A 26,551-nucleotide genomic window follows, 5' to 3' on the forward strand; every position below is an offset into this window, starting at 1 on the left:
CATAGAATAGAATCAAAGAATCAGTAAGGTTGGAAAGGACCTCTGGAGATCATCTACTCCAACCCTCCTACAGCAGCAGGGTCACCTAGAACATGTTAGACAGGGTGGCAGCCAGGTGGGCCTTGAATACCTCCAGAGAAGGAGACTCCACAACCTCCCTGGGCAACCTGTGCCAGTGCTCCGTCACTCTCACAGGGAAGAAATTCCCCCTCACATTCAGGTGGAACTTCCTGTGCTTCAATTTCTGTCCATTGCCTCTTGTCCTGTCACACAGGGCAACTGAAAAAAGTTTGCCCCCATCCCTTTCACATTCTCCCTTCAGGTACTTATACACATTGATAAGATCCCCCCTCAGTCTTCTCTTCCCCAGGCTGAAGAAGCCCAGCTCTCGCAGCTGTTCCTCATGGGGCAGGTGCTCCAGCTCTCTGATCATCTTCATAGCCCTCTGCTGGACTCTCTCCAGTAGCTCCATGTCTCTCTCGTACTGGGAGCCCAGAACTGGACACAGCACTCGAGATGAGGCCTCCCCAAGGCTGAGTAGAGGGGCAGGATCACCTCCCTCGACCTGCTGGCAACACTCTGCCCAGTGCACCCCGGGAAACCATTGGCTTTCTTGGCCACAAGGGCACATTGCTGGCTCATGGTCAACTTGTCGTCCACCAGCACTCCCAGGTCCTTCTCTGCAGAGCTGCTCTCCAGCAGGTCAGCCCCCAGCTTGTACTGGTGCCTCRGGTTTTTTTTCCCTAGGWGCAGGACTCTKCACTTGCCCTTGTTGAACCTCATGAGGTTCCTCTCTGCCCAACTCTCCAGCCTGTCCAGGTCTCTCTGAATGGCAGCACAGCCCTCAGGTGTATCAGCCACAGGTTTGCTGCGGTGCCAGTCTGTGGCCTTGAGTATAGGTAAATGCAGGCAGAGAAAGTGGCTCTGGGCAACCAGCAGCAATGGAAAGTCCCAGGAATAGGTGCAGTTTTGCTGTGTGTGTGTGATTTGGTAGCAGCTGTGCCTTCATCCATGCAGTACTGCCAGTGACCCACAGAAAGAAAATGCCTCTTTGAATGGGAAAGGGGAAAAGAGAGCAACCAGGGACTAGTTTGAACTGGTAAAGTATTGCAGAGAAGGCCAGGAGGTATTGAGAAGGGCAAGGCTAGGAAAACGTGCTGAAAATGGATTGTAGACAGGTAGACGGCTTTCAGGGACAAAGTCAAGTAAACCAGAGGAGAGAGTGGTAAAAAGCTCCATGAGGCTTGACAGTACCAGAGGCTTTCATGCTCTAGCAGCATGGACCCAGCATCCCGCAGCGGTGATTATGCAGGGTTCAAGGCAGCCACAGACTTSGGAAGTAACGTGTCTCCTCTTACGTCTCGGTTCACACTTGTACTGAATGAATAGAATTTATTTTAAGAGGAAAACTGGATCAGTAAGGGGGAGTACAGGAGGAAAGCTGCTGTTCCCCTAAAGGCAAACACGTCCTTTGAGCCCAGTTAGGATGTCTGGACTTTGGAGGTAAACATTTGTTTCTTAGTGAAGGGGAAAAACAGTCTGCGGCCAAGGAAGGAGATGAGACTGATGGAGACAATTGCAAGGCCAGAGATGATAGTCATTAAAATTTTCTATTAGAAGCTTGAAGACAGAAGTGTATAATGAGAAAAGAGCAGTTTGCAGAGGGGCTGAGCTTTGTGATATGGTGCCCTGCTAGCCTGAAGGGGCTGCTGCAGGGCTCTGTCTTGGACCTGGAGATGCAAGGAAATGCTGAAGATATGAAAAGTGGCATTTCCAACACAGTGACTCTGACATAGTGCAGGCACTTAGAAGGGTCGTGAAAAACATTTTTTCTCTTGGTGTTGCATTTGGTGATCAAGGGCCAAAATATTTCTGCCTTGACTTGTTTCTCTCTTCATGTCTCAGAGCCCATTGTCTCTTTCGTGCTTCTTTTGGGGAGGAACAGGGAGACAGGAAGAGATTTTGGAGGCCCTTGTTTACAGCTCAGTAGCTCACCCTGGTCTTGCCCTGTGCGTGGGCCCAGCCAGGGGAGCTGCTGACCTCAGTCCAGGAGAAATGGCTGGGGAGGTCTGTCTGCCCCACGGAAATGCCAGTTGATGACGCAGTGTCTGTAGTGCTCAGCTGACATGTCTAGAGGCTTTGTTTGCTCTTCTGAGCCCCAAAAGAGAAAAGCCACAAAAACTCTGCTGTCTTGCARTTTGGGACAATCCTGCAGAGAGTTAGCCTGAATCACCAAGTGGCCTCTGTGGTCCTGCACTGAAGGTCTCTGGAGCTGCCTTGGAGCAGAGGAACCTCAGAAGGATGCCAGGGTGGTGCCTCAGGAAGGGAGCAGAATGAAGGTTGTCTCAGACGTTGGTATGGGAATATCAGGTTCGCCTAATACAAATTCCGTAAGGATATCTCATCTACTTCCTTTTGTCCCAGATGTATTCTTGACTACCTTGAGCCAGTTGGTTCCTGGGACTTCACCTTGTACACAGCAAGGCGGTTGCTAGGTCAGCTGGGTAGGAAATATCTTCCCACTTGTCCTGCCACACTGAAGTGTGGTTAACGTTTGAGAAGTCCTCAGGTGGTCTTTAACTCTAAGGTCATCCCCCAACAGTGCCTAGAGGGCAGAACAAGACACTGGTAAATCTGTTTGAAATTCTACTTTTTCCCAGAGGAGAGGAGAAGGTCAGGTCTGCAGAGGATTGTGTTGCGAGTTGCAGAGCTAATTTGAATTTAAGGGAAAAAATACACCTGAGTGCTTGAGAGAAAGGCTCTGCCAGCGACTTCTTTCTCTCCTGTCTTGCAGAGCCTCTACGGCTGTTGAATGCCTCTGGAGCACATGTGTGCAGCTCCTGGCAAGGGGCCCTCAAGCGATGGGTGGCCTTGATGTTGGTCCCAGCTGTACAAGGGCTCTGTAGGGATCTTGCTGGGATTCTGCCCTAAGAGCACTGGGAGGTCTCCTAATGATGCATTGCAATGATTAGCATCGTACTTTCACCCCTTTTTCATAGCTCCCACCAAGAGACCTGTGAAGGCAGTTTGCAGACCTGAGTGAATTTGGCCTCCATTCTTCTGGCAACAAGGGCAGCACTGGGCACTCACACGCGGTGCGTGGAGGAGAATGGAGTTTGGGGAGTTTAAAGCCTGAATGTGTTGGCTTTGATCTTGGTGTTGCGTAGTGAGCCAGGTAAGGGAGCAGAGAAGTCTGCAGAGGAGTTTGGGGCTTGGCTCCAAAGACCATGACAAGCGTTGGGTATCCGCCTGCCAACGTGTGGCTAGACTCTCCCATTCTTCAAAACCAGACCTGTTTTTTGAGGTGTCTGTGGCTGATGGCTGGGAGCTGGTCTGATTCTGCTTGCTCGATGAGCATCAGATGTTTTCGGATCCTCATTCTTCCTCTGGAGGCTCTGTCTGATCTGCCTCCACTTGGAAATGAAACGGGAGGCTTGGGAGGCTCAGCAGAGCTTGAGTCCTCCCCCCGTCGCTTTGCCGCTATTTTTATCTCTTGTTAGAGTTCATTTCCTTTCTGGTGCCTGGTTATTTTCTCTTTGAGGTTTTCTGTTGTTTGTTTATTTGGCTGTATCCTCTCCCCCCACCCCCACTCCCTTCCCGAGCTGGGTGGCTTTTCGTTCACTTCTATTTTCTTTCCAAACGCTGGAGACGCAGCCCAGCGGCTTGCAGCAATGCCACGTGCTGTCACGAGATGGCCCCTGCGAACGGTGGCGACGATGGCTTTGGCACATGTTGCTTTTACCATCGGTGTGCCAGCACCAGCCCCCAATTAAAAATGGTAATTTCCCTTTCTTTTTGCATGCCAGGGCTGGTGGCAGGTCTGACTGTAGAGCGCCTTAGCTAGAGGACTTCTCCACCTCTGAAGATCCATGTAAGGCTCCCATAGGGCAGCCAGGAAATAGTTGAGCTTTCACCCAAGTTCGGCTCTTCTGCTCTGCGCTTGCAGCAGGTATTGGGACACCTCATGTCCATGTGTGTGTGGAGAGGGTCTTGCTGCCTCTTCAGCTGTGGAAACCTGCTTTTTTCAGTTCCAAGAGAGKACTCAGTTTTCTTGGCCTCTGGCGGCTGATTTCTGAGCAAGGTGTTAAGTTTTCCATGTTGAGGTTTACTTTATTTTTCATTTCATAGATTTTTCCACTCCTTATTTGTAAGTCTTTGTATCCCCTCTGGAGAAGCCTCTAGTGGATGTTGAATAGTTAAGCGCAGCGCCTAGGGTGAGGGAGGACTCCTGCTCTGAGTGATTGATGGCATTTTTATCTCTATTTCTATAGCCAGTGTAAATGGGCTAGTGAAGCACTCTTTCCACTCAAGACGTGTGTTGGTGTTTCCTTAAATCTGAATCCCACAGAACAAAGATGAAACACATCTGAAAAAGGCTATTTGGATCAGGAATGCTGCTATATGAGAAACGTGTTACGCAGGCTTGGGGCTGTTTTACATGCCGTTCCCAGCTCGTTTGGAGCAGAGACATGGAATCGCTCGTTGTCTGCGTCACAGCATGCCACTGGCAAAGTCGCCACGGTGTTAACATTGGCAATGGGAAGTGGACAAATCCTGCCATTAATATTTAAACACTGCACAAATCCCGTTGTTTGCTCTTAAATGTTTATCCAGCTCCCTAGAGTAATTGGGTAGCCCATTATCTGCCTGCTTGTGTTGCATGTGTAGGAATCTGATATTACAACCCTCCCTATGAATCTTTTATATGAGAGCAAAACAAATTTACAAGCACATTTAGATTGTATTTGGAGTTGTGGGATTTGTGTTACTAATTTGGCTGTGGTCAGAACCCAAACGTGAAACGTGCTCAATGTGTTGCGTGGGAGGAGGAGATTTTTATTTAGCTACGCACTCCTTGCCTCACTGTTTGTGCTTGCAGTTGCTGACACTGCTTGTGAGCAGCTAGCGCTGAGGGTACCGCTGGGGAACCTACAGAAATGACGCCTCTTTTTTGTGTGTTGCAAATTCCTTAGTTTTGAATGCATGGCCCTGGTGAAGGAGCAAGGATGGATTGAGCTCCGCAGCGCTCCACATCATCCCAGACCGTATGGGTGCCACCAGATGACTCTACGGATGTAGCTGGGATGATGGCCAGGCTGATAGCTAGAGCTGGGAGAGGCAGGCAGGGTGGCAGGAGGAGGATATGAGAAGAGTGTGAGCGTCTCAGATACTCCAGTGATGGGGGCCGGATAAGTGCTCGTGGTAGACAGATTAGTCACCGGTTCCTGATACAGGATAATCGCTAGCTTGTCTGCTCTTTATCTGCAAGGGGGAGCGGAGATAAGGAYAGGGCTGGGTGGAGGGGGAAGGAAAAGGCATGGAAAAGCTGAAACGTGCTGTGGACAGGATGAACTGTCCCCATTGCACTGGGGAGCCCTTGTGGCTAATGGCAGGGCTTGGCCACCGGTAGTGGGGGAGCGGGACCAGGTCATGTGTGTTGCTGGTTCCCTCCTGCACAACGTGGGGCTCCAGGCAAGAGCCCATGTGTGCATCCAGTGGCTGCGATTTTCCTGTCCGCTGCTTTAGATCCTGTCCCAATTACATTGTGCTGTCGACTATGAATTATTCTGCAGCAGGAGCACCATCATCTTTTCCCTTCAGCGTGGCACAGGCTCTGCCTAGGGCTTGCTGGAAAGGCTCTGGGGCAGTAATTGTTAGCAGAAATTAAAGGAATTTTGTAAAGGACATTAAATACAAATAGCTGTATCTTATCAGGTCAGGAGCATTCTCAGCCTCTGCTGGCGGAGCAAAACCCCTCGGGTTGATGTCCTCTCGTTTACAAGCCAAGAAGAGACAGCTGCCCTGCTGAGCAGACATCCTGCAGTTTGCTTTTCATGAAGTGGGTTTGGGCCCTTGGCTCTGTGTCTCCTGGGAGATGCTGGGCACCTCTGATTGCTAGGACTCCACGTGAGGCTGGCACCTTCATGCCCCCCAAGCTGTGGCAGTGGCGAAGGAGCAGTGTTTTGGCAGCGGATAGTTATGAAAACAGAGATGTCGATTCCCCACTCTGATACCAGTGGAGCAGGGAAGACATCATTAAGATTTAATTGGAAATATCTCAGCTACAGCTTTCCTGTGGGTGTTCATGTGGTGCCTCACTTTTCCCGTGCTGACTTCCTTGCTCGAGARCAGAGGTGAGGAGAGCAGTAGGTTCAAACCCAATGGCATATGCCTGTCTCTCCTCACCACCACTCTTCAACAAGGAATTTCTGCAGAGCCTTTCTGCTTCGCAGAGGCAAGTCACTGCATTTCTGTTATGTGATGTTCAGCACCAGGATGCAGAGGTGCCAGTGGTTCTTCGCAAAGTCACAGCATCCATCAGCGCCTTTCACAAAGCTGCCTTTGAAAAATCAGAAGAGTTTTCACAAAAAAGTTTGGGGTTGGGATTTTTTTTTTTTTGGTGATTGCAGATTGACTGCAGCACCACAGTGCTAAAAGTGTCTTCAGGTTAAACAGGCATCCTCTGGCACTGGGGCTCTTTGGCACAGGTTGTGCTGGGGTGGGTTGGCTGCTGATAGAGGCTTGTTGCTGCCTGGCTGTTAACCGCAAAGCYAGGCTGTTGCAGTGTGGTCAAACAGCCCTCTGAGAAAAAACAGGATTTGAAAAGGACAAGGCAGCGGGAGGTGGATCCATGGTATTGTTTGTCTCAGATGCTTGTGGATTTCTTTTTCTTTAAGATGAAGTACACCTGGTGAACATATGCGAGTGGCCTGCCAAAATCCCTGGGTCCAGTCACAGTTTGCATTATTGATTCCTAGTGCTTTCTAAAGGAGGATCCCTTCCAGGCAGATACACTGATGCATGGAGATTTGTCCCTAGTCCTAAAGCAAAGCTGAGGCAGTCCCAGAAGTTTGAATGTCSGACTCTGAAGTCTCCATCCAGTGGTACCTCTGTTAAACAGCTTCCCAACATGAGGAAGCTTGCAGGAATTAGGTCTTTATTAATGCTTAAATAAAACCATGATATGGAGGAGAACGCTGTGYGATCCAGGAGCCAAAGAGTGCAGGTCTCTGTAGTTGCCTTGCCTTCACCCTGGAGATTTTGAAGGAAGGCAGGACCATGCTCTTTCTCAGGCTTACTTCACATAGGGCACAGAGGGAGAAGTGATGTGGCTTTCATCATCAGGCATGATTATCCTGGCCAACTCTGGGCTAGCAATGAAATCTGGGCAAACATAGTCCTTATTGTCATGSCTGGACTTAGTGGGATGAAGGAGCAGGGCTGTAGACATTAACTCATTAACTCTGTCAGCTGCAGCAAGGAGAGCATGACACTGGTGGCTAGAGCTGGATGTCTGGGAATCTGACTGTTTTCCTCACTTGAGCTGATAAACACTCAGCAGAGGTGGATCCATTTCTTCTTGCCCTCTGGGATTGCTGACCCCACTGTTACAAACTCYGTTGTCTCTTTTTACTCCTTCCTCTTTCCCCCAGGTGCTCCTGATCCCACTGCTGGGGCCAGTATTGATGATGAGAACTGCTGGCACCTGGATGAAGAGCAGGTCCGAGAGCAGGTGAAGCTGTTCCTATCTCAGGGAGGGTACTATGGCTCGGGGAAGCAGCTCAACTCCATGTTTGCCAAGGTGAGGAGGAGCCAGCTGCTCTCTTTTTGCTGCCCGCTGCTCGGCACGTCACGTAGCTGGCAGCTTGCTTGCTGCCCTGGCGCTGTGCCCATCACAGCTGGGAATCCATGCTCCAGTGCCTTCTCGCCCAGTCGCTGGATGGGCTGTTGTAATCCAGCCTCTGGGTCAGGCCTAGGTTGACTTGGCCTCTCTCCAGCTCAGTCTCTTCCTCCTGCACAATGGGATGGCAGAGATTCCTGTGCAAAGGAAGGCTTTTCCCCCATCTCCCCATCAGCATAGTGCAGAGAAATTCAGTCCTGCCATCTGCAGAACTGATCCAGACCATGGAGATGCTCCTTTCTTTCTTTGCACAAGGGCCTTGTTTTCGAATTCCTGATCATTTAGGCCTCTTCAAAGTGTAGGATGTAGCTGGTACTCACCAGATGCTGACCACCCAGGTCACAGCCTCTATGTGAGCGTTATCCCTCTGGGGACCTAGTTTGTCTAACAAAGGACCTTCTCTCTGCCCCCTCCAGGTCCGGGAGATGCTGCGCATGAGGGATTCCAACGGGGCCAGGATGCTGACGTTGATAACGGAGCAGTTCATGGCTGATCCTCGGCTCTCCCTCTGGAGGCAGCAGGGGACAGGCATAACAGAGAAGTGCCGGCAGCTCTGGGATGAGCTAGGTAAGTTGCAGAGAGCCAGAAAAGGGTCAAATGTCCTGTGCTGCTCAGTTGAGTCGTCTGGCTGACCAGAGCTTGTGTTTGGTGTGCTCGCCAAAAGCCTTTGCCAGGACACAGGGGGCTGGATGTAGCCTGGACATGGAAGTGCCATTCCTACAGGAATGGCAATCTGAAAAGGGAGAGGCAGATTCTTAAGCCTTATCCTGCCTAACCAACTTTTACCTGCTCTGGTGTGCTTTCCTGAGGTGAGTGGGGAAGGATGGCCAGTGCAGAGCATGGCTTTAAAAGGAATACACTTCAAATGCAGTTCTCGGTAATTCTGGTTAGGCATCTTAGGCACTGGCTCAGCTGGCTGATACCATAATACCATTAGAAATAAACATTAAGATAACATGGGCCAGAAGGGGTTGGTTGTGTGGTGGAGCTCAGGTAGCAGTCTTGGGCTGTTCTGGTTATCCTGAGACCTTGGGTAAGTAATTTGGCTTGTGCCGTAGTTTCACAGTGAGTGAGCTCTTCTGTGGCTTGCTGGTGGAAGGTACTGTGTAAGGCATATTGTAAAGCTAGAAGGATGAGGCTCGTCTGGGGAGTGGAGCCCTGTCTGTGGGTGCATGCCCCTTGGAGGAGATTGTTATAAAAATCTCTTAGAAAAATGAGGAGGAAAAAAAAGGGCTGCTAAACACAAGTACAACTTCTCTTTCAAGATGTTTGAATTCAACCAAAGGTTGTGGGAGAGTGGATGGGTTTCCTGGTAAAGTATCTCTCCAAACTTGCCCTGCTCTTACAGTTTTCCCTAAGGTCTGTCCCTGCCTGCTGTGGGAAGTGGTATACCAGGTAGAAGGAGCTTTGGGCTGAGCCATTGGAGCAGTGCTTATAGCAGGAATTCCTGGAATTCATTGATAAATGTGCGCCATCACCGTCCAGAGCGGTAGCGCTGTGCATGACTGGAACAATTGGGTTATGATGCAGCTTGAGAATCCCTGCTATAAAATCACACTGCTGTAAGTGGTCGTGTCTGTGAAATGCTTGATAACTGACAATCAGCCACCAGTTTGCTTTGGCTTTCAAAATGTCCTTGACCTGCTCTCCAGCACGGTGGGTCGAGAGGGAGAAGCTCTCCCATGGAGCCTTCTTGCTGCGGTATTACAGTAACAGATAGAAACTCCAGCTGAAATTGCAGACCTTATCCTAAATGCTGAACAAATGCAAAGAGAACTGTGAGATTTGAGAAGCTGACCAAACACCACAAACAAAGGGCCAGGCAGGGCCAGGATACCTCACTTCTGCATGAGGTTCCCTAGATGGAAATCAGCATACAGGCTTTGGAGAGCTGATCTGTGCTTGCTTGCCAAAAAGATATTTCCAGGATTTCAGGAGGCTGCAGCTAGATTGCTGGATGCACAAGAATCCCGGAGAGGTGGCCAAATCCACCAAGCTAGAATTTCCACATGGAAGAAAGAAAACACATCTGTGAAATACGGATATATGGAAGTCTAGGCAGGCCTAGAGGCAGGAAGCAGTTTGCCCAGAATTACAAGTTAGTTGGCCTGAATTCAAACGAGATATCCAAGCCAGGAGCCCGCCCTCCTTTCCAGCATACGTCAGGGGTGAGTGGTCAGTTTTCAGTCCTGGCCTAACTGTGCAAGGACCTGTTTGGTGCATTTAGTTTCCCTCAGCAAAGCAGGGGGAAGCGATAATGCGTCCTTATGAGCAGATGGCAAGATGACTGGGGAACATCAAGCCCTAATGAGATGGGATCGGTATGACAGCAGGTGAAACGTGCCAGCCAATACACGTCAGAAAGAATGGCTCGCCTGGTGTAGGCACGTCACTTGGAGAGATTTGGGCACAGTCACGCAGAAAAGAAGTACCTGCAGAGAGTATGGTGATGGTCCAAGTGGTCACCCCAAGGCAGGAAGTGCACAAACGTGGTAGTTTTCAGAACAGAAAATATTCCCCCACTCTTACAGAAGTTCCTGGTGGCTTTGGCCTTGGACAGCTTCAGAGCATCCCACTGAAAGGAAGAGTGGAAACATGAAGGCATCAGGAACAGCAATGAATTGGTGATCTTCATTAGTAACAAATATTAGCAGGGTGGCGAATGATCGACAGCGTGGAGAACCTTTGTGGTGGTGGCGTAGACATCACAAGTCAGGTGTGCTGACGGTCTCACTCCTGCTGCCATGGCCAAGAGGTGTTCAGCGCAGTTGGGAAGGCAACCAATTAAACAAGCAAGAGGATGCCCGTTTTCGGGTATGGCCTTGTAAAGTCCTTGTGGCAGTGAGTCGTGCAGATGACAGCTTGTCCAAAAATGTCGTTGGGTGGATARTGGTAGCTGGCATACATGGGGCAGTGAAGCCACATTGTCAAAATGCTTGTAGGCTGCAGATGCCAAAGCTGCAGCAGCATTAGCACTGCGGTGGCTCTGCCAAAGGGAGAGGGCGGGAGGGAGAAGAGAGGCCCTGCGCCAGCTGCCGCAAGGAGTCCCAGTGCAGACTGTATTCCTCTGCCTGGCACTGTGAGAAGAAAGAGAAAGTGGGCCCTGACGAAATTATTTTGGGCACATGTTTAATAATTAATCATTTATTTCTTTTTTTTTTTTAAACAAAGACTGCATCGCAGACTTGTGTGGGATTGCAAGAAGATCAGCCTCAAAGAAGATTGTGGATTTATACAGGGTAAAATGTAAAGGATTTTGCAGGATTTTGTAGTTTAAAAAAAAAAAAAAAAAAAGAGTGGCAGGGGGACAACATCATTTGCTTGTGTATGTGCTGCAGACTGAACATCTATTGCACTGTCYGCTGGGGAGCCAAAGGACAGACCTGTTGGGAAGAGAGCTGAGCGGCGTGGGAGTATTTGCCCTGGCGCATTAGTACTTACGATTAAAGCCTAATTACGAAAAATAGACGAAAAACCAGCTGAAGTGCAGCCTGACCTTAATCTGCCTGGAGACGGGTTTATTTATCTCGGCCACTTGTTTACAGTGGGGAATTTCAGCAGATTAAGCTGGAGAAGCGACCCTGTGGGAAAGGAGAGAATTTCTTTGATGGTTTGGAAACTTCATTGCAGAATCAGAGCGCCTGTCCTCTCCGGGGCCTGCAGTCGGGGACAGTGGGGTCAGGAGGCTCTGGTGACCCCTCTCCCTCCGCCTAGCCCCATAATCAAAAAGCAGTTTTGTTTAGAGGCTTAGCTTAATCATGATCTGCTGTTGTGTTCCCCACTTAACCTTCTGCTGTCGGAAAGTTCGGATGAAGGTTTCTGCAGCACGTGAGCAGACACAAAGTCTGACCCAGCTCAGCGTATCGGTCCATGGATAGAGTCAATGGTGCTGTTGCTGATGCCACTTAACCAAAGGGCTCAGAAAACCCATCTTTTCCATTTCCTAGATAAAGATAGTGGCAGTTCCCCACTGAGASAGATGTGAATCCTTCTCCCCTTGTCCTCACTGCGTCCTCCCTTGTACAGGAGAGCCCACTGGAGTGGTCAAAGGATGCCTCAGAGGGTTCCCAAGAGTAGGTTGCCAAGTCATGAGAATCCCTAGGATCACATTGTAGTGGGGTTGTGGGAGCCAAAACTCTGGCGGGCGCGTCACGTTCCTGGAAGGAGCGGAGCTGGAGCGTCGAGCCTCGTTTCCGCCTGTCAGCCTCTCCGATCCTCRTGTCTGCAGCCTCTCTGCTCTGAAAAACGAGCCCCGAGGAATCCACCACGGTGATTTAAGACTTGAGCCTGCAGCAGAGGCAGGGGAAAGCTGACCATGCCCATTGCTGCTCACTCCTGTGCGCTCTGATGTGCAAACCAAATCTGCCAGAAGTTGCTCTTTGCTGCAGAAAACTCAGACTGGACACAGATGGCAGYGAGAGCTGACAGGAGCGGTGGTGGAAAGGGAGCGTCCAAAACCAGCCATAGCCCTGGGGCTGCCCAATACAAGGAGTCAAATCTAGGATTTAGCTGCCAGCCCAAGGAGGTGGTGTGTTTTACTGCTGGCTGGGGATGAGCAGTGAGCACGAGCTCATCACTCAGCTGACGATCAGTAACTCCCAGCTGTCCGAACAGGATCTTGAATCAGGTGCTTAAGAAAGACCTGATTTCCAGAGCTGAGGCCTGATTTTTCAAAGATGCCATGTCCATGCAAGCTTCCCTGCAGCCAGGGGGATCTGGGGGCTGTTCAGCAGCACCCCCGGTTGTCTCCGAACGCAGCGCGGCACAGATGGGGCCGTTGTCCCACTCGCTGTTGTCGCTGGCTCCAGGCAGAATAATGCCTCTCTCTTTCTTCTCACTCCTGGGCATTTCAGCGATTAGGTGGTGGCTGAGGCTTGCCTGTCATGCTACTGTACTTTGAGTTCCTGTTCTGTACTTGCTGCTAAGCCACTTAGCAGAGCGTATGAAGTATTTAGTTTTTGGCAGTGGAGAAATGCCTGGATTCGCATTCCAGTCCTTCTAAAGCATGTCCGTTTGCAGAGGGGAGATAATGGCACAGGAGTGAATGACATGGCCCTGCTCAGAGAGGGACGGGACCTACCCCAAATCCTGCCTGTTAAGGAGGGCTGCTGCCCCCTATCCTACTGACTGACTTCAGGGCAACTTTTCAAAGGAGTATTGAATGTTTGGAAACTGTGCTGGCTGTGGAGGCATTTGAAATATCCACCTGGAAATGTTGTCTCTGAGTGGAGCCAGAGGGGCTCCAAGACCCCTAAATGAGACAGCTCCTGTCTTGCAGATGCAGTAATCTCTGATATTGCAGATCAGGCTTAATTCACCTCGTTCATCAGAGCTGAGTGGAATTTCATCACCGTTCCTGGCATGTAGGAACRGTGGTGCTGAGACACAGGTGGGGGTGGACCAAACAAGGTCTCTTCTGCATGTATGCTGATCTCAAGTAGCTGCAGTTGCTTTTTCTGTGCCCTTTACTGGATGCAATACTGCTGCCACCATCTGCATTTTGATGCCCTAACATCTCTCCCACTGAGCAAAGCCTCTCAGCGCAGTTAAAGCGAGCACAGCTCTTGTGCATTACGTGCTGTGTTAATGACTGAAACATCCATGCAAGTGTCCAGGCAGAGTGAAAGCTGCACTGTCTAAGTTGGAAGAGGATGGTGAGGCTCAAACCATGTGTTGCTGCGGGTGAGAGGTTTCCACTCAGTCCTCTAACATGGAAATCTGGGCAGTTTGGCAGCTGCCCTGGGAAAGCAGCTGTGGACAATGTCGTGCTTGGAGGCCATCCTCTTCTCAGCTGCATTTGCAGGGTGAAATGCGAAGATGGGAACACAAGTGAGTTCATGGCAGTTTCAGAGCCTGAGAACGATGGGGAGGAAGTGGATGGGAGTTGCCAGGGCTTACATCTCTGTGTGTCCCACCTGCTCCTCTTGCAGCCCAGGGTGATTATGTTTGCACTTATATGAGCCGCTGCAGTCCTGCTTGAAGCAGTGGGTCACCCAGGAGAGTGACCTAGCTTGGTTAGCAGCACCAGTGACAGCTCTTTCTGATGAAATACTTAGTTGAATCTTAATGATGACAGATGTCCTTGGGTCTGGTTTCGCCTCTCACATGGCGGACAGCATCATAGGGTATGGGAAGTCCTGTGACGAACCCAGAGGTTGTCTATGTGCACGTCCTGCTGATGCACATCTCCACTTGCCGGAGCCTCACACCTTGGAGGGCTCTTGCCTGTGAGACATCAAGCCAAACTCCACGTTCCTCTGCTGCAGTCTGGGGACTACGGGGGATTAAAAAAGAGGAGGGGGGGGAAAAGGAAGAAAATACACCAAATCTCCTTTTTAAATAGTTGAATGCAAATGGCCTGAAGAACAATGGCAGATGAAATAGCATTCTGAGCGGGCTTTAAACCGCTTGGAACGTGGGTAGGATCAAAATCAGGTTAGTCTTTGGAGATACAGACTCTGCAGCTTGCCAGGGTGTTTTTAAGTGTGCTTTGATGTGTAGTTCAAACACTAGATTTGTCCTGGCAGACAGCACTCACAAATTCATACACAGCCGATCTCTTCCTCCCTCCTCCCCACTGTCCCCCATCTCATGAGATTATAATTTAGCTTCATTACAGAGGAGTTTTACTTTTAAATAAAAGCTGTCTAAATCCCCCTCCTGGGTCTATGCATTATACTGAGATGAGTTTATGGATGCTGTTAAAACGTTCCTGGCTTTCATGAGGAGCACAGCAGCGGCAATGCAGAGGCCAGGCGGTGCCGGAGAGCTTTGCCACACGGGTACAGCTTGGCACATTCTTTATTTCTTTGCTTTGTTTAGGGGCACTGTGGGTGTGCGTCGTGTTAAACCCACACTGCAAGCTGGAAGAGAAATCCTGCTGGCTGCGGCAGCTGCGGAAATGGGGCGAGATGGATGTGTGTCCCTTGGAAGATGGCAATTACGGCAACGAGCTTCCCAATATCACCAACGCACTTACGCAGAGCTCCAGTCACAGCCAAGGTGAGTCCAGGCTGGGGGGAATGGGAATCCAGCCCACAGCTGGAGTTTGGGTCCAGGTCAAAACTTGCCCTAGGAGCTCAGTGTGTCTGTCGCTAGCCCATACAGGCCAGATCTGTTGCCTTTAGCTAGTCTATCCTGGCCCCAGCGAAGTAAAAATGCTGCTTCGGTAGAAGGCACTCCAGGTATGGTGTTTTGTCACAAGAAAATTTCATTTCCCTGATTCACAAATTATTTGGCTCGATGGGATTCGGGTTGTATTTTCAGAAGTTTGCTTTTCGTGGGCTTCTGAATTGCTGTGTTTAAAGCTTATTTCACGCATGTCCGAAATACTGTGCAGCAACCAGAAAGGCTGTTCAAGCTCGGCGCTTCGGTCACAGAGACGAAAACCGGTGCCATGGAGTCCTGGCACGTGGATGTGTGTGAACGCTGAGCACTGGCTCAGAGCTGCCTCTTCTGACGTCAGTGAGAAGTTTACCTGCTTCGTAAGGAGCAGAATTAGTCCAGAGCGGAGCGTTTTTTTTTTTTTTTTTTAAATGCCCCCCAAAGCAAAGCACAAGGAAAAGAGACCCCTGCACAGTGCAAAGCTGTGCGGACGCATCAGGACGCGTCAGTCAGGTCACCACCGTGTTTCCCTGCAGGTGCAGCGCAGGGTGTGGTGCTTGCGCTGAACATGCAGAAAGCATACGTGTCTCCGGGTTCTGCTTTCCCTGAGGATGTCCAACTCGAGCGAGCTGGCTTTCCTTATTTCTCTTATCATCCCATGGGTGATGTCTCTGATGCAAAACACATCACAGGCTCTGATTTTAGGAACGCTTGAAAATGTTTGATTCTGTGCTGCGTCTTGGGTGAGCRTACTGGGATTTTGAGCTTAAAATCACGTTTAAAGGCCCCTTTAATGACTTGAGAGCTTCTAAGAAGCTAGATAGGTATGCTAAAGCTGTACAGAAAGCCAGTGCTGCCTGAATCGGTGCAGAGCTGAGCTCTGCAACCTTTGCTATAATGGGAAGGTGAGGCGTCGGAGGTGGTGCAGAGCGTCTTGCTTAGCCGTTGAGCTTGACTTACTGTTCTTTTATTCAAATCGTAGCTGGTGCGGTTCAGTAGATAAGTCATTAGCCCGGGCTGTTAAAAGCAGTTCAAGTGCAGAGCACAAACGAAGCAACTTAGTTGTGGGGTTGTTCATTAGTGCTAAAATATTTTCTCGACCCCTGACAAAGCATTTGATCCCTTTGTATTTAAGCACTTTTCCCCCTTCCTTTTGCCTGAAATAGACATTAATTGAAACTTACTGCTCTTACAGTGCCTCCATCTGCTCCACTATAATTGGTCTTTGGTGTATTACATGCAGCCAAAGTGGGAAGAAGCGAGAGGGGAAGTCAGCCATGCTGCGAAGCAAACTTCACTCTTCCGGGTGTAATTAGTGCTTTCGGCCTCCCCTGTGGCCGCCACGGTCCCCCAGCAGCGGCTCGGGAGAGGGGCTGGCAGGCCAGCCCCTTCCAGCTCGGCCCAGGACCATATGCCCTGCACGCTTGCTGTGCCTGCCTGCCTCATGTGCACGTCATCGGGGATCGGCTTAATTTCAACCTGGCCTTGCTCCATCTCCTGCAGGGCTGAGCACAGGCCTGGGACTCACCCCCGGTACTCCCAGTCCTGCAAAAGATGCGCTCTAGCGTTCAGGGCCGGTCTCCGGGGCTAAGCACAGATCCAAAGTGCCTTGCTGCCGCTTAGCCTGTGCTGAGAGCATCCCCTCATCCCTCTGCTCCTCCCTGTCCAAGCCAGAGAATGAAAACAAAGCTGATCCTGGAGGTGTCCCGGSGTTAATGTTTGTGAATATGCAAATACTGCTGCAAATTGTTACCAGCCTCTTTTATTACTGAAAGATAATGGCTGTTTCCTGAAATCCTTCCTGTTAAAGTAAACCTGCTGGCTCAAGAAGGATAGGTTCTGTACATATGAACACCTGTTTAATTTCTATCCACCTCAGGGTGCCTGCAGCATTCAGGCTAATTGCTTGTTGCCATCGTTTCCAGAGTCTGTGTATATCCAGCCTCCCTGGTTCAGCTTTGAGCAGAGCCTTTTGTTTTCCCCTCTTGAATTCATTTAACTTGGCCATCTCACAGATTGCAGGACCTAACGTTGAGCATTGCACCGTGTTTGGGGCTTCCTGTTTTGCAGCCTTTTTTTGCTGCCATGTTCCAGTGTGGCTGGGATGGTAGCAGGGAAGCTACAGTCAGGCCCTTTCATCCCTACAAACCACCTGACTGATTTGTCTGGCTGGAGTGAAATTCGCATTCTGCCCCATCATTCCCAGACAAGAAGCAAGTAGACGGTGACCTTCTCTTGCTGCCCAACAGCACTGTCCAAGAAAAACAATGACCCAAAWGAAATCTCAGCCCAGAAGAGCCAGACCAGACGGTTGGCTGATTCATTGGAGAGCAGGTAGTGACRGGAATAAGCAGCAGTTGTATTTACGAGTAGTATCAGCCTAGTTGTATAAGCAGACACCTCTGTCTTCCAAGGTAGAGGGACTACATGGGTAGGCATGAGTGTAGGAAGCAGACTGTTCCTTTTTATTTTTCCATTAATATGTAGCAAGCTGTGTCATTTTGGGTTGCATAATAACAGAGCAGTGCTCTAGCTTTGAATAATGTCGTTTTAGTTGCAGAGCAGCCTGACTCTGAACATTGGCATAGACAGATGATTGCTGCAGAGCTGTGGAGTTTAAGATGGTGCCATCTCCTCCCCTCCTGGCCCTCTTGCATGCCCTGCAGCATTTGCTGGGAAGGTGGTGGTTCTCGACTGGCCAGAGGCAGGCTGGACTTGCTGGCACAGGTCCCTTTGCGAGCCTAGTGCTGGCCCACAGTAGCTGTCCGCAGCCTGTGCTTTCACCCTGGAAGGTTGCAAACTTTTTTTTTTTTTTTTTAGACATCAGCCTAGTATGTAACAGTAATTTATCATCAGAAAACTAATGACAGGAATTGAATGGGTCTGGCACTGGGTCTGCGCTTACTTCCAGGCTCTTTGAGGGAAGGGCTCTCCACATCTTGGCTGTTACTGGCCTCCAAGCGTGGAGCAGTGCTAGCTGAGTTGTTCCCAGTTAGCTTCCCTCACTATCACCTTCAGCATCCTGGAGCTGAATCAGTCCCATGCAGGACCTATTTCTATTACTGGGCTMTGGGAAGGTCCCACTGCTGCCCCAGAGGTGCTGATGGTATTTCTCTCTGCAGACTCCCTGGCCAGGCCCAGACGAACTGTGTTCACCCGTGCGATTGAGGGCTGTGACCTCCACTGGCAGGACAGCCACTTGCAGCGCATCATTAGCAGTGACTTCTATGTTTCTCCCTCTTACCAGCGCGAGGGTGAGACCCTCCTCTTCAACTCCCAAGGGCAGCCGCTGTGGCTAGGTAAGTGTCCAAAACAACAGCCCTTGCACAGYCTGGTTGGGTAGAGTTGCTAGCACAGGCAAGCAAGCTCAGGCATTGGAGCTCTGCTACCCTGGTCCTTCCTCCCCATGGAGAAGGCCAGTGGTATTCCTGCTTGCAAGCTTCTGCATCCTAGATTGAAAGCACTTCCTTGCCCTTAGCCTTAGGAATGGAACGAGCAGCYGGATTGATGTGCAGGTGCACAGCTGTGCCCTAGCCACAGTGTCTATAGCAAGTCGCACATACACGGCTGTGGTGGGGAGGTCTGTGCAAGCTGGCCTTCCCTTAGACAGCCTGGGCCAGGCTCACAGCGTTCTCTTTTTATCCTGCCTGTGTTTGGCTGTCCGTAGTGCTGGACTCCCAGTGTTCCCCATACTAAGGGACTGGGCACTTAGAAACAGAGTCCCTAGAAAGCTGGTGGGGAGCAAAGCTGTATCCTCTKGATCTTTTCTTCCTTGCTCTCACCCACCCTTTAGTCTCCCCTGAAATAAAATTAGCAGACAGTATAATTAAGCCTTGTATGAGCTTAGGGCATACTGGGATCAGTCAGGTCCAGTGCCGTGCAGCCAGGGAGGTGACTGTACATACATGGAGAAGGTCTAAGCCCACCACTGCACTATAGTCTGCTCAGAAAGCTAGGGKCTGCAGTCACCTGGCCAAACGAGAGGAGAAAGTTTATGGCCACCAAGATGCTTTGTTTGTGAAGCAGATGACATTAAGTTGCCATTAAAGCCAGAAGATGAGTTGAAAAGGGCTCATGTGAAGGCCSCGGTACATCCTCTGCTACTGCTAGAACAGGAGAGAACATTATTCTTCTGATGTAGTTGCCTTGATTTTGACTTTTCTGCTTTCACTTGCTTGGTGCCCTTTCAGGAACAGAATGCAGGGAGAAGAGTGTGATTTGTCAGTGGCTTCCGATAAATTCAGCGAGAAGCTGAATATTTCATCCATTTAGCAAATAAATAGAAGAGCTTCTTGGTTCCCTCTGTAGATGTGCTTGTTCTTAACCCCCTTTCTTGTGTGTTCCCTGTGGGTGACTTTTGGAACATGGAAACCCCATTTGTGGAGGTGGTTGTCTGCATTTCCAAAGCTCTCTGATCTCTTCCAGGAATAGAAATGATCCTTTCCCATAACATTAGATCTTCTGTGTTTGTCTTCCCCACCTCCCCAAAACTGCCTGGTTAGGACATTTGCAAGAAAATGGGATTTTTGCCGTTTGTTACGCAGCATGTCATGTCATCTGCTCCTGCTAATTTCTCAGTCAGTCATAATCCTCTCCACAGTTGCTTGTGATTTCAGGTGAGCAACAAGCAGCAGGAGCAGATGAATTTCTAAGCAACTGTGAGTCTTGGGGGGGTTTCACGCAACTGTTCCTAATAATAAAACACCAAGTAGGAGAACTGCAGAAGAGATACAGTTTCTGCAGAACTTGCTCCATGGAGGCATCAAGGAAGCAGTTCAGAATGTCATCCCGAATCTKCCAGTTCCCTCAGGACAGTGCAGAAGGCACACTGCCTTGCCCCATGTATCTCCTGTATAACGACAGCAGAGTTGTTGGAGGACATGGAGAGAGGTGGTTGGATGAGTACCAATGAAAGAGACCATAAAATGGGCAGATTTTAGAAGCGATGAGAGGCATAGTTATAACAGCTTGTGTTTGGAGCTGTAGTGTTAGAGCAGTGGCACACTGAAAATGCTTCCARTAGACTAGATAAGGTTTGCAAAGGTCAGAGTTTAGGTACTGCAATGGCTGCTGCAAGTTGAACATGATGGGAGTCCCGTTAGTATTCCTGGAAGACATCCCTGCAATGAGTAGTAAGAGTTGAATGACTTTAAACAGGAGCAGGAATTTAGATGGGGCATAGGGAAGATAATAGAACAAGATGCCCAGAAACCTGATGCTGTCAGGTTCTTTCCCTCATCAGTAACATCCCAGGGGTTTCTGTGCTTCTCTGTCTCAGCTATGTTTGTGTTTGACCTTGCCTTGCAGAGCACGTCCCGACAGCCTGTGCTCGGGTGGATGCCCTGCGCTCCCATGGGTATCCTAGGGAAGCTCTCCGACTGACTGTTGCCATAATCAACACCCTGCGACTGCAGCAGCAAAGGCAGCTGGAAATATATAAGCATCAGAAGAAAGGTATGGCCAGGGCTATCGCAGGATCCCGCCGGGTCTGGCTGGTGGTGTCACAGTTGCTTGAGAAGGTCCTCTCCACCCTGGACAGCGGTGCTGCCCCAGAGCAGCAAAGGTTTATATGGGCAATGCTGTAGGATTCTGCTTGAACCCTAGAAGGACAAACTGATGCATGTGATTGAGCCAAACTGCTCTGGCACCCCGTTGTTCAGGACAGAGAGGAGCCCAGTAACACATGAGGTCTCTGGCTGCTTGAGAAGGGCTGTTTGTGTTCCCACTGTTGCCATGTGTGCTTGTGTGTGAGGGTTGTGCAGGTGATTGCAGGTGGTGCCTGCATTAAAGAGAAGCTGCTTGTCAGCTGCAGTAACTGGCTGCGTGTGCTACCTCGACTTTGCAGTTGCAGAGTAAAATGCACCAGGAGTCAAGAGCAGCATTTTTCATTTTGCAGTCGCAGTTGGCAGAGACTTGGGATCAGCTACTATAATATAGCTGATGGGGGGGTGGCTCCTCAGGGCCTTGTTAGCTCAGCCAGCTGGAGGTCATCAAAAGATGGAGCTTTTAAAACTCACTGAGGGTCTTTGTTCCCTCCAGAGAGATTTCTGCTTGTGTTTCTGAAACATATCCAGGCTACCATTGCGAATGAGTCCATAAGGTGCAGGTCTTACTTTACAGACTCTGTCTTRGGCTCTGCAATGTGTTCACCATTTCTCTTCTTCTTCTTGTGTTCACCTGGAGCAAAGAACAAGCAGCTGCATCTTCTGTGGCCCTCGACCAGATTCCAACCAGCTTAAGGATACCTCTTTTGTTGGGTGCCTGCTCCTTCTCCTGCCTGCAGCAGCCTGCATGGCAGCTGAACTGCTTGTCATCCTCTCCARCTAATGTGCCAGAGTTGGCCCCTAGTCTCTGGAGGTCCCCTTGTCCTAAGCCACTGGGGTAAAGAAAGACCTGTGGTCTCAGAGACCTTTCTGAGTGCAGAAACTGTCTTTAAATTCCTCATGTGTAATTTTGTTTTGTTTCTTTTCTGCAGAGCTGTTGCAACGAGGGGCAACAACCATCACTAACTTGGAGGGCTGGGTAGGCCACCCTCTGAACCCCATCGGCTGCCTCTTTCTCACACTGACTGAAGCCTGTAGATTAGAAGAGGAAAATTGCCTTGAAATATCAGGTATTGAGGCTCCTCCTTACTCTCCTCTGGTGAGGCTTCCTCACTCTCAGGCTCCAGCTGAAATGTGCCCAGCAGGCAGCTCCTGGGTGTAGCTCTTGGGCTCAGGACTCCTGGGCTCCRGATCTCCCCTCCTTCCCTCTTTGCCGGAGCAGCCAGGACAATGCTGCAGTGCAGAGGGAGGGAGATGGTGCCTTGGGTTTGACTGGCCCCAGGGTTTGCAGCCAGAGCAGCATAGCTGCRTAGCAGAGTTGGGCCAGGTCTTGCCAGCCCACAGGAAAGTTCTGTTGTCCTGTGACACTTGGCTGAGATCRCCCTTGGCTCAGGTCTCCCTGGTTGTCTGGTAAGAGCAAGAAAGAAGTTGAAGCCCCAGAGCTTTGCCCAGGAGCTTTATCCATCAGTCAGGATATCCCTTTATTCCTGGCAGGCAGCAAGGGAAGCATGGCTCTTGCTTTTGAAATTCAGAGGTTTTGCTCTCTGCCATGGATCTTCCACCTGGGAAGGCTGCTCTAACCCTGCAGCATCTCTCCCCCTTCTTCCAGACACAGGGGACTCCAAACCCCCGGTGTACCAACACGTGCCCGTGGCTACTGGCAGTCAAGACGGCGCTGAGTCCTACCTGTCCCTGGCCTTAGAGGTGGCACTGATGGGCATGGGTCAGCAGAGGGTGATGCCTGAAGGCCTCTATGCCCAGGACAAGGTGTGTCGCAACGAGGAGCAGATCATAGCTCGGCTGCAGGACCTGGAGCTGGACCCGCTGCTGGTGCAGACCCTGCGGAAGCAGTGCATCCTGCTACTGGAAGGTGGGGGCTTGGCATTAGAGGTGGCCGGGTGAAGGGAGTTACACTGGCGGGGCTCGTCCATGCGCAGGGCCAGCCCTCGGGGAGGGGGTTAAAGGGGATGCTCGCAGTGGTGATTTGAGGGAAACTGCTGTTTCTCTTGACCACTAGCATGCGTCTAGCTGGCTCCTGTGTCTCAGTTGGGTGTTGCAACATCTCCAGGGTGCTCTTTCCAGTGTTTATGGCTCTCTGACCTGATCCTGGCTTCATCCTCTGTGCACACCGTGCTGAGTCAGTAGGATGGCTGTTCTGCCCCAGTGCCACGATCTGGCAAAGCAAGGGTTTGCTGACGTCTGTGGAGCAAGACTGCATCAAAGGTGTTATGGAGAAGGCTGCAAAGCACATGACCTGAGCTTCAGAAGAATTTTGACCTGAAAGGTTTTTTACAAAATAAATGAGCAGCCGTTTGCCCTGGATCTGACCTTACTAATGCACCAGGGAGCTGTCGATCAGATCTGGGGTGCTAACCCCAGAGAGAGTTCTTGCTTTGCTGATGGCTGACAGGCTCTCCTTCTGCCTAGGTGGTCCCTTCAGCGGCTTGGGAGAAGTGATCCACCGTGAGAGTGTCCCCATGCATACCTTTGCCAAATACCTGTTCTCYGCCCTGCTGCCCCATGATGCAGATCTAGCATACAAGCTGGCTTTGCGGGCCATGAGGTTGGTGCATGTTTTATTCTGTCTCTGCCCACTGTTTTTTCTTTCTGCTCTGCTCCACTGGGAAGCCGTAACTCTTTGCAACCTCAGAGCAAGGRTGGGAGCAGAAGTAGGACTAGGACTTGGGATCCTGCCCTGCACGTCCTGGTGCCAGGCAGCAGTGTGCCTGCTCTGTTTGGGTGACTTCTGATTTTCAAGCCCCAAATTTTCAATTCCAAATGCGTTTGCCCAGGATGACTGATGTCTGCTGGTCACACTGAGCCTTGCCATGCTGCTGTGTGTGTTTTGGCAGCGAGTCCAGCCCTCTGCCCAGCCCTTTGCACTAGCTCACTTGAGGTTGGACCACCATCTACCTGTCCTGGTGACAGGTGTCTTCTGCCAGTGCAGGTCCCAGGTATGCGCTGTCCTGTCAWCTGCCTTCTGTTTGCAAAGCCTAGGGGCCCTGCAGCACCCCTGCCCACAGGAAGGGTTGTTATCCTGCTGGGCAGGTGAAGCGGCGTAGATGGGCAGATAATTTGCCCCAAGCTCCAGGATACTGCAGAGTCGTGTGGAGAGTGCAGCCTCGATCTGTTGTCTGTTAAAGCCCGGCTCCATCCYTGGGACAAAGAGGGGAGTCAGTCCTGGTTTCCCTCAGCTCTACCTGTGGGGACTGGGCTGATGCTGAGAGCTGCCCCATCTCCCTCCCTGGCGTGTGACATCCTTGGACATACCTGTCTACTGCAGTTTTGGCAGGGGCTGGATAGGCTCATCAGGGTCTCTGATCTGGGTGGCAAGGTTGGGTCTTTGCTCTCGTGTGGGTGCCCCAAGCCTGSAAGGAGGGAAAGCAGAGACTAGCTGACCCTCAGTGACCAGGGAGACAATTTCCCTTCTGCAGGCCTTGGCTGGCTTTCAAGCTGGTGATACTAACACCAACTCATATCAGGAAACAGGGGTGTTAAAGAGTTAACATGGTTGTATCACTGTGGCTAGCGAAATGAGACCTCCACTCCCCTTTCTGAGGCTTCCTTTTCYCCTGAATTTTTCAGGCTTTTGCATATCACCCTTTTCCCCTGAGTTTTTCAGGCTTATGCATATCACTACACCAGCAGGTAACCTAAAACTGCTGCAKAGGCCCTGGGGAAATGTGCTGCTGTTTCTGATCATAACCGGACATTTTAAGAAGAACCAGATGATAAAGTCAGGAGTTCTGCTGCATGCTTTGACATAAAAGGAGCACAGAGGGAGGAGGGCTTTTTTTCTTTTTTTCTTTCTTTCTTTCTTTCTTTTTTCTTTTTTTTTTCCCTGAGGTTTGTGTTTTTCCTTGCAAGTTTATAAATCACTTCACGGATCATTCTCTCCCTTTCAAGTATGTCTGACCTTGATCCCCATGCCCATGTGTTGTGCACACAGCCTGGGGAGTCCCCACACGTGCACAGCAGCAGGACACTTTCAAAGGTATCGCCACGGGCGGCTGCCTGCGAGCAGCCCCTTCCCCACCTTGCCAGTGCCGCAGGGGCTCTGATGTTGCCTTCTACCACTGTCCTTTTAGGCTGCCTGTGCTGGAGACCACGGCACCGTCGGGTGACGTGACGCACCCTCACCACCTGGTCTCGGTGGTCCCCAGCAGATACCCACGCTGGTTCACCCTGGGGCACCTGGAGTCGCAGCAGTGCGAGCTGGCCTCTACCATGCTCACAGCAGCCAAAGGTTGGTGCAGGCCAGCGCTGGAGGAGCTGGGGGGAGAGAGGGAGGGGGGCAGGGAGGTCTGGGGGAGTTGGCCACACTGCAGGTTTGCGCCATGGTTTAGTTTGCAGTTGCCTGGTTGGTTTTGTCCTGCCCCAYGGTAATCTTCTGCTCAAGCTGCAGAAGGGAGAAGACTCCCTGGCTCAGCACACTGCGGGTGGCTTTCGGCAGGGCTGTCAATAGGAAACGGATGTGTTGTGCGAGACACCAGGATCCCAGCTGCAGGCAGCTCGTAAAATACCTCCTCACTGGTCTCTTGGGCCTCTTCATTTCCTGCCCAGGCACAACAATGGAGACTAGCAGAAGCTTTTCATTAAACTTCCATTTGTCCAGAAACCATCCCCACCATCTTCTGGCAGCAAACCTGCCAGGCTGGYGAACACTTTGTGCCCAGCACGGGCTGGCGAGCTGAGCGCTTATGGCTGGCTCGCCATCCAGCACAGCATCCGTGGGTGCTTCCAGAAAGCTCCAGCCTTCTTGGCTTTGCAGCAACTGTTCACTTCTTCCTGCCCTCCTTCACCTTGCTGCTTTTCCAGTGCTAGCTGCGTCCTGTCCCCAAATCACAGTGASCTGATGGAGAGCTGGTGCCTGGTCAGAAGTGGTTTATCCTTAGTTTCTTCTCCCTGCCAGCCCTTTATGGGGGTGAGTTTTATGCTGGGGGTATAGGGCCATTGGATTAAATTTGTTTTTTTACTGACAGCGCCATTCCCTGGGTGTTCCCTCAACTGCAGCATGGCCCTGTGCGATCCCGTGTCCTCACAGCGTTTCTCACCCGCGCCCCTGTTAGCCATTTTAGGGAGACTTGGAATTTGGTGATGGTGTAAACGGCTGCTGTGCATGGCAGGAGGTATTTTTAGCTATTAGTCATCCGAGCTGTCTGTGTGCACCCAGGTGCAGCTCTAGGTTTGCTGAATTGCTGTTCATTTTTTGGTTTTCTTTACATGAGGTTAAGCTGCTCAGTTTACGACTGTGGGAGTAAAGCTCTGTCTCAGATGTCTGGGGTCCAGTAAAGCAGCAAATCCGGGTAGTCCTGGCCAGGCCTTTGCAGTGGGAAGGGATTACTGCATGAAACAGTATGTGTGCGGCAAACAGCTTTTTTTTTCTTATTTTTTTTTTTTTTTTTTTTTTTTTTTTTTTGGCATTGCTAAACAAAGACTGACCTTTCCCCAGCCATTTAGCACTGGGCATATCCCCAAAGCTGTACTTTACTGGGAGAAGTCTGTTTTACAGCCATCAAACTTGAGCTCAAGGTAGATGGAATAAACCAGAGGTCAGAGCTCTTGGGAACATGGTTGACTGGAGACATCTGCCCTGGGACTAGCGAAGGAGCAGGCCGGAGGTCAGTCCGGGTCTCAGTTTTCTCTGTTTGCAGCTGGAGGGCAATGCGAGGTGGCTGTGTTTGGCTGCACGGTGCAGGCAGTTGGTCTGGTGCCAAGACTGCCCGTGTGGCTCTAAGTGAGGGAATGATTTGGGCTCCAGTCAATGTGGCTGTTTGAAGCCTGCCTGGAAAAGTAGCAAGAGCAGGGAAAATGCTGAATTGCATTGCCACTCTTCCTAGCTCAGTGCCATGTCTGAGGAAGGAGATGCTGCTACATAGCAGAGTGCATAAGGGCGGTGCTAGGCCCCAGATTTTGCAGCTTGGGCTGAAAGTGATGGCCAGAATGAACGGAGGAGGTTCAAGCTGTTTCTCCCCAGCTGGAAATCCAGCATTGTTGCGGTTTTTCTAAGGACGCAGAGTGCGGATGCTTATACTGTCTTGCTACGTGGTTGTAGGGATCAGAAGTGTTGTGGCAAAAAACTGTAGGTGGTTTCTAGCGAGAACATTGGGCAGCAAGGTGGTTTCCTGCAGGGTATCGTGGTGCTACAGCTGGCACAGGCATGAAAAGGCAGCATGTCCCATGTGATACAGCAGAGTGAAGTGTTACTGGGGGACTGAGCTGC

At 50.6% G+C, this 26,551-nt stretch overlaps 1 protein-coding gene across 1 annotated transcript in view; it reads left to right on the forward strand.

Annotated features, from left to right (window-relative positions):
• Positions 1–26,551, forward strand: part of ZSWIM5 (zinc finger SWIM-type containing 5) — a 53,286-nt gene that overhangs the window by 23,639 nt on the left and 3,096 nt on the right. Inside the window, exons 5-13 of the mRNA XM_085308201.1 lie at positions 7,434–7,582; positions 8,098–8,248; positions 14,504–14,683; positions 17,908–18,084; positions 20,093–20,239; positions 21,261–21,398; positions 21,938–22,198; positions 22,756–22,891; positions 24,417–24,574. Coding sequence (XP_085164327.1) covers positions 7,434–7,582; positions 8,098–8,248; positions 14,504–14,683; positions 17,908–18,084; positions 20,093–20,239; positions 21,261–21,398; positions 21,938–22,198; positions 22,756–22,891; positions 24,417–24,574 — 1,497 coding nt within the window. The remainder of the gene's footprint in view (positions 1–7,433; positions 7,583–8,097; positions 8,249–14,503; positions 14,684–17,907; positions 18,085–20,092; positions 20,240–21,260; positions 21,399–21,937; positions 22,199–22,755; positions 22,892–24,416; positions 24,575–26,551) is intronic.

Source organism: Rhea americana, unplaced genomic scaffold (assembly GCF_003343005.1).
Source record: "Rhea americana isolate MKP2758 unplaced genomic scaffold, rheAme1 scaffold_27, whole genome shotgun sequence".
Taxonomy (NCBI): Eukaryota; Metazoa; Chordata; class Aves; order Rheiformes; family Rheidae; genus Rhea; species Rhea americana.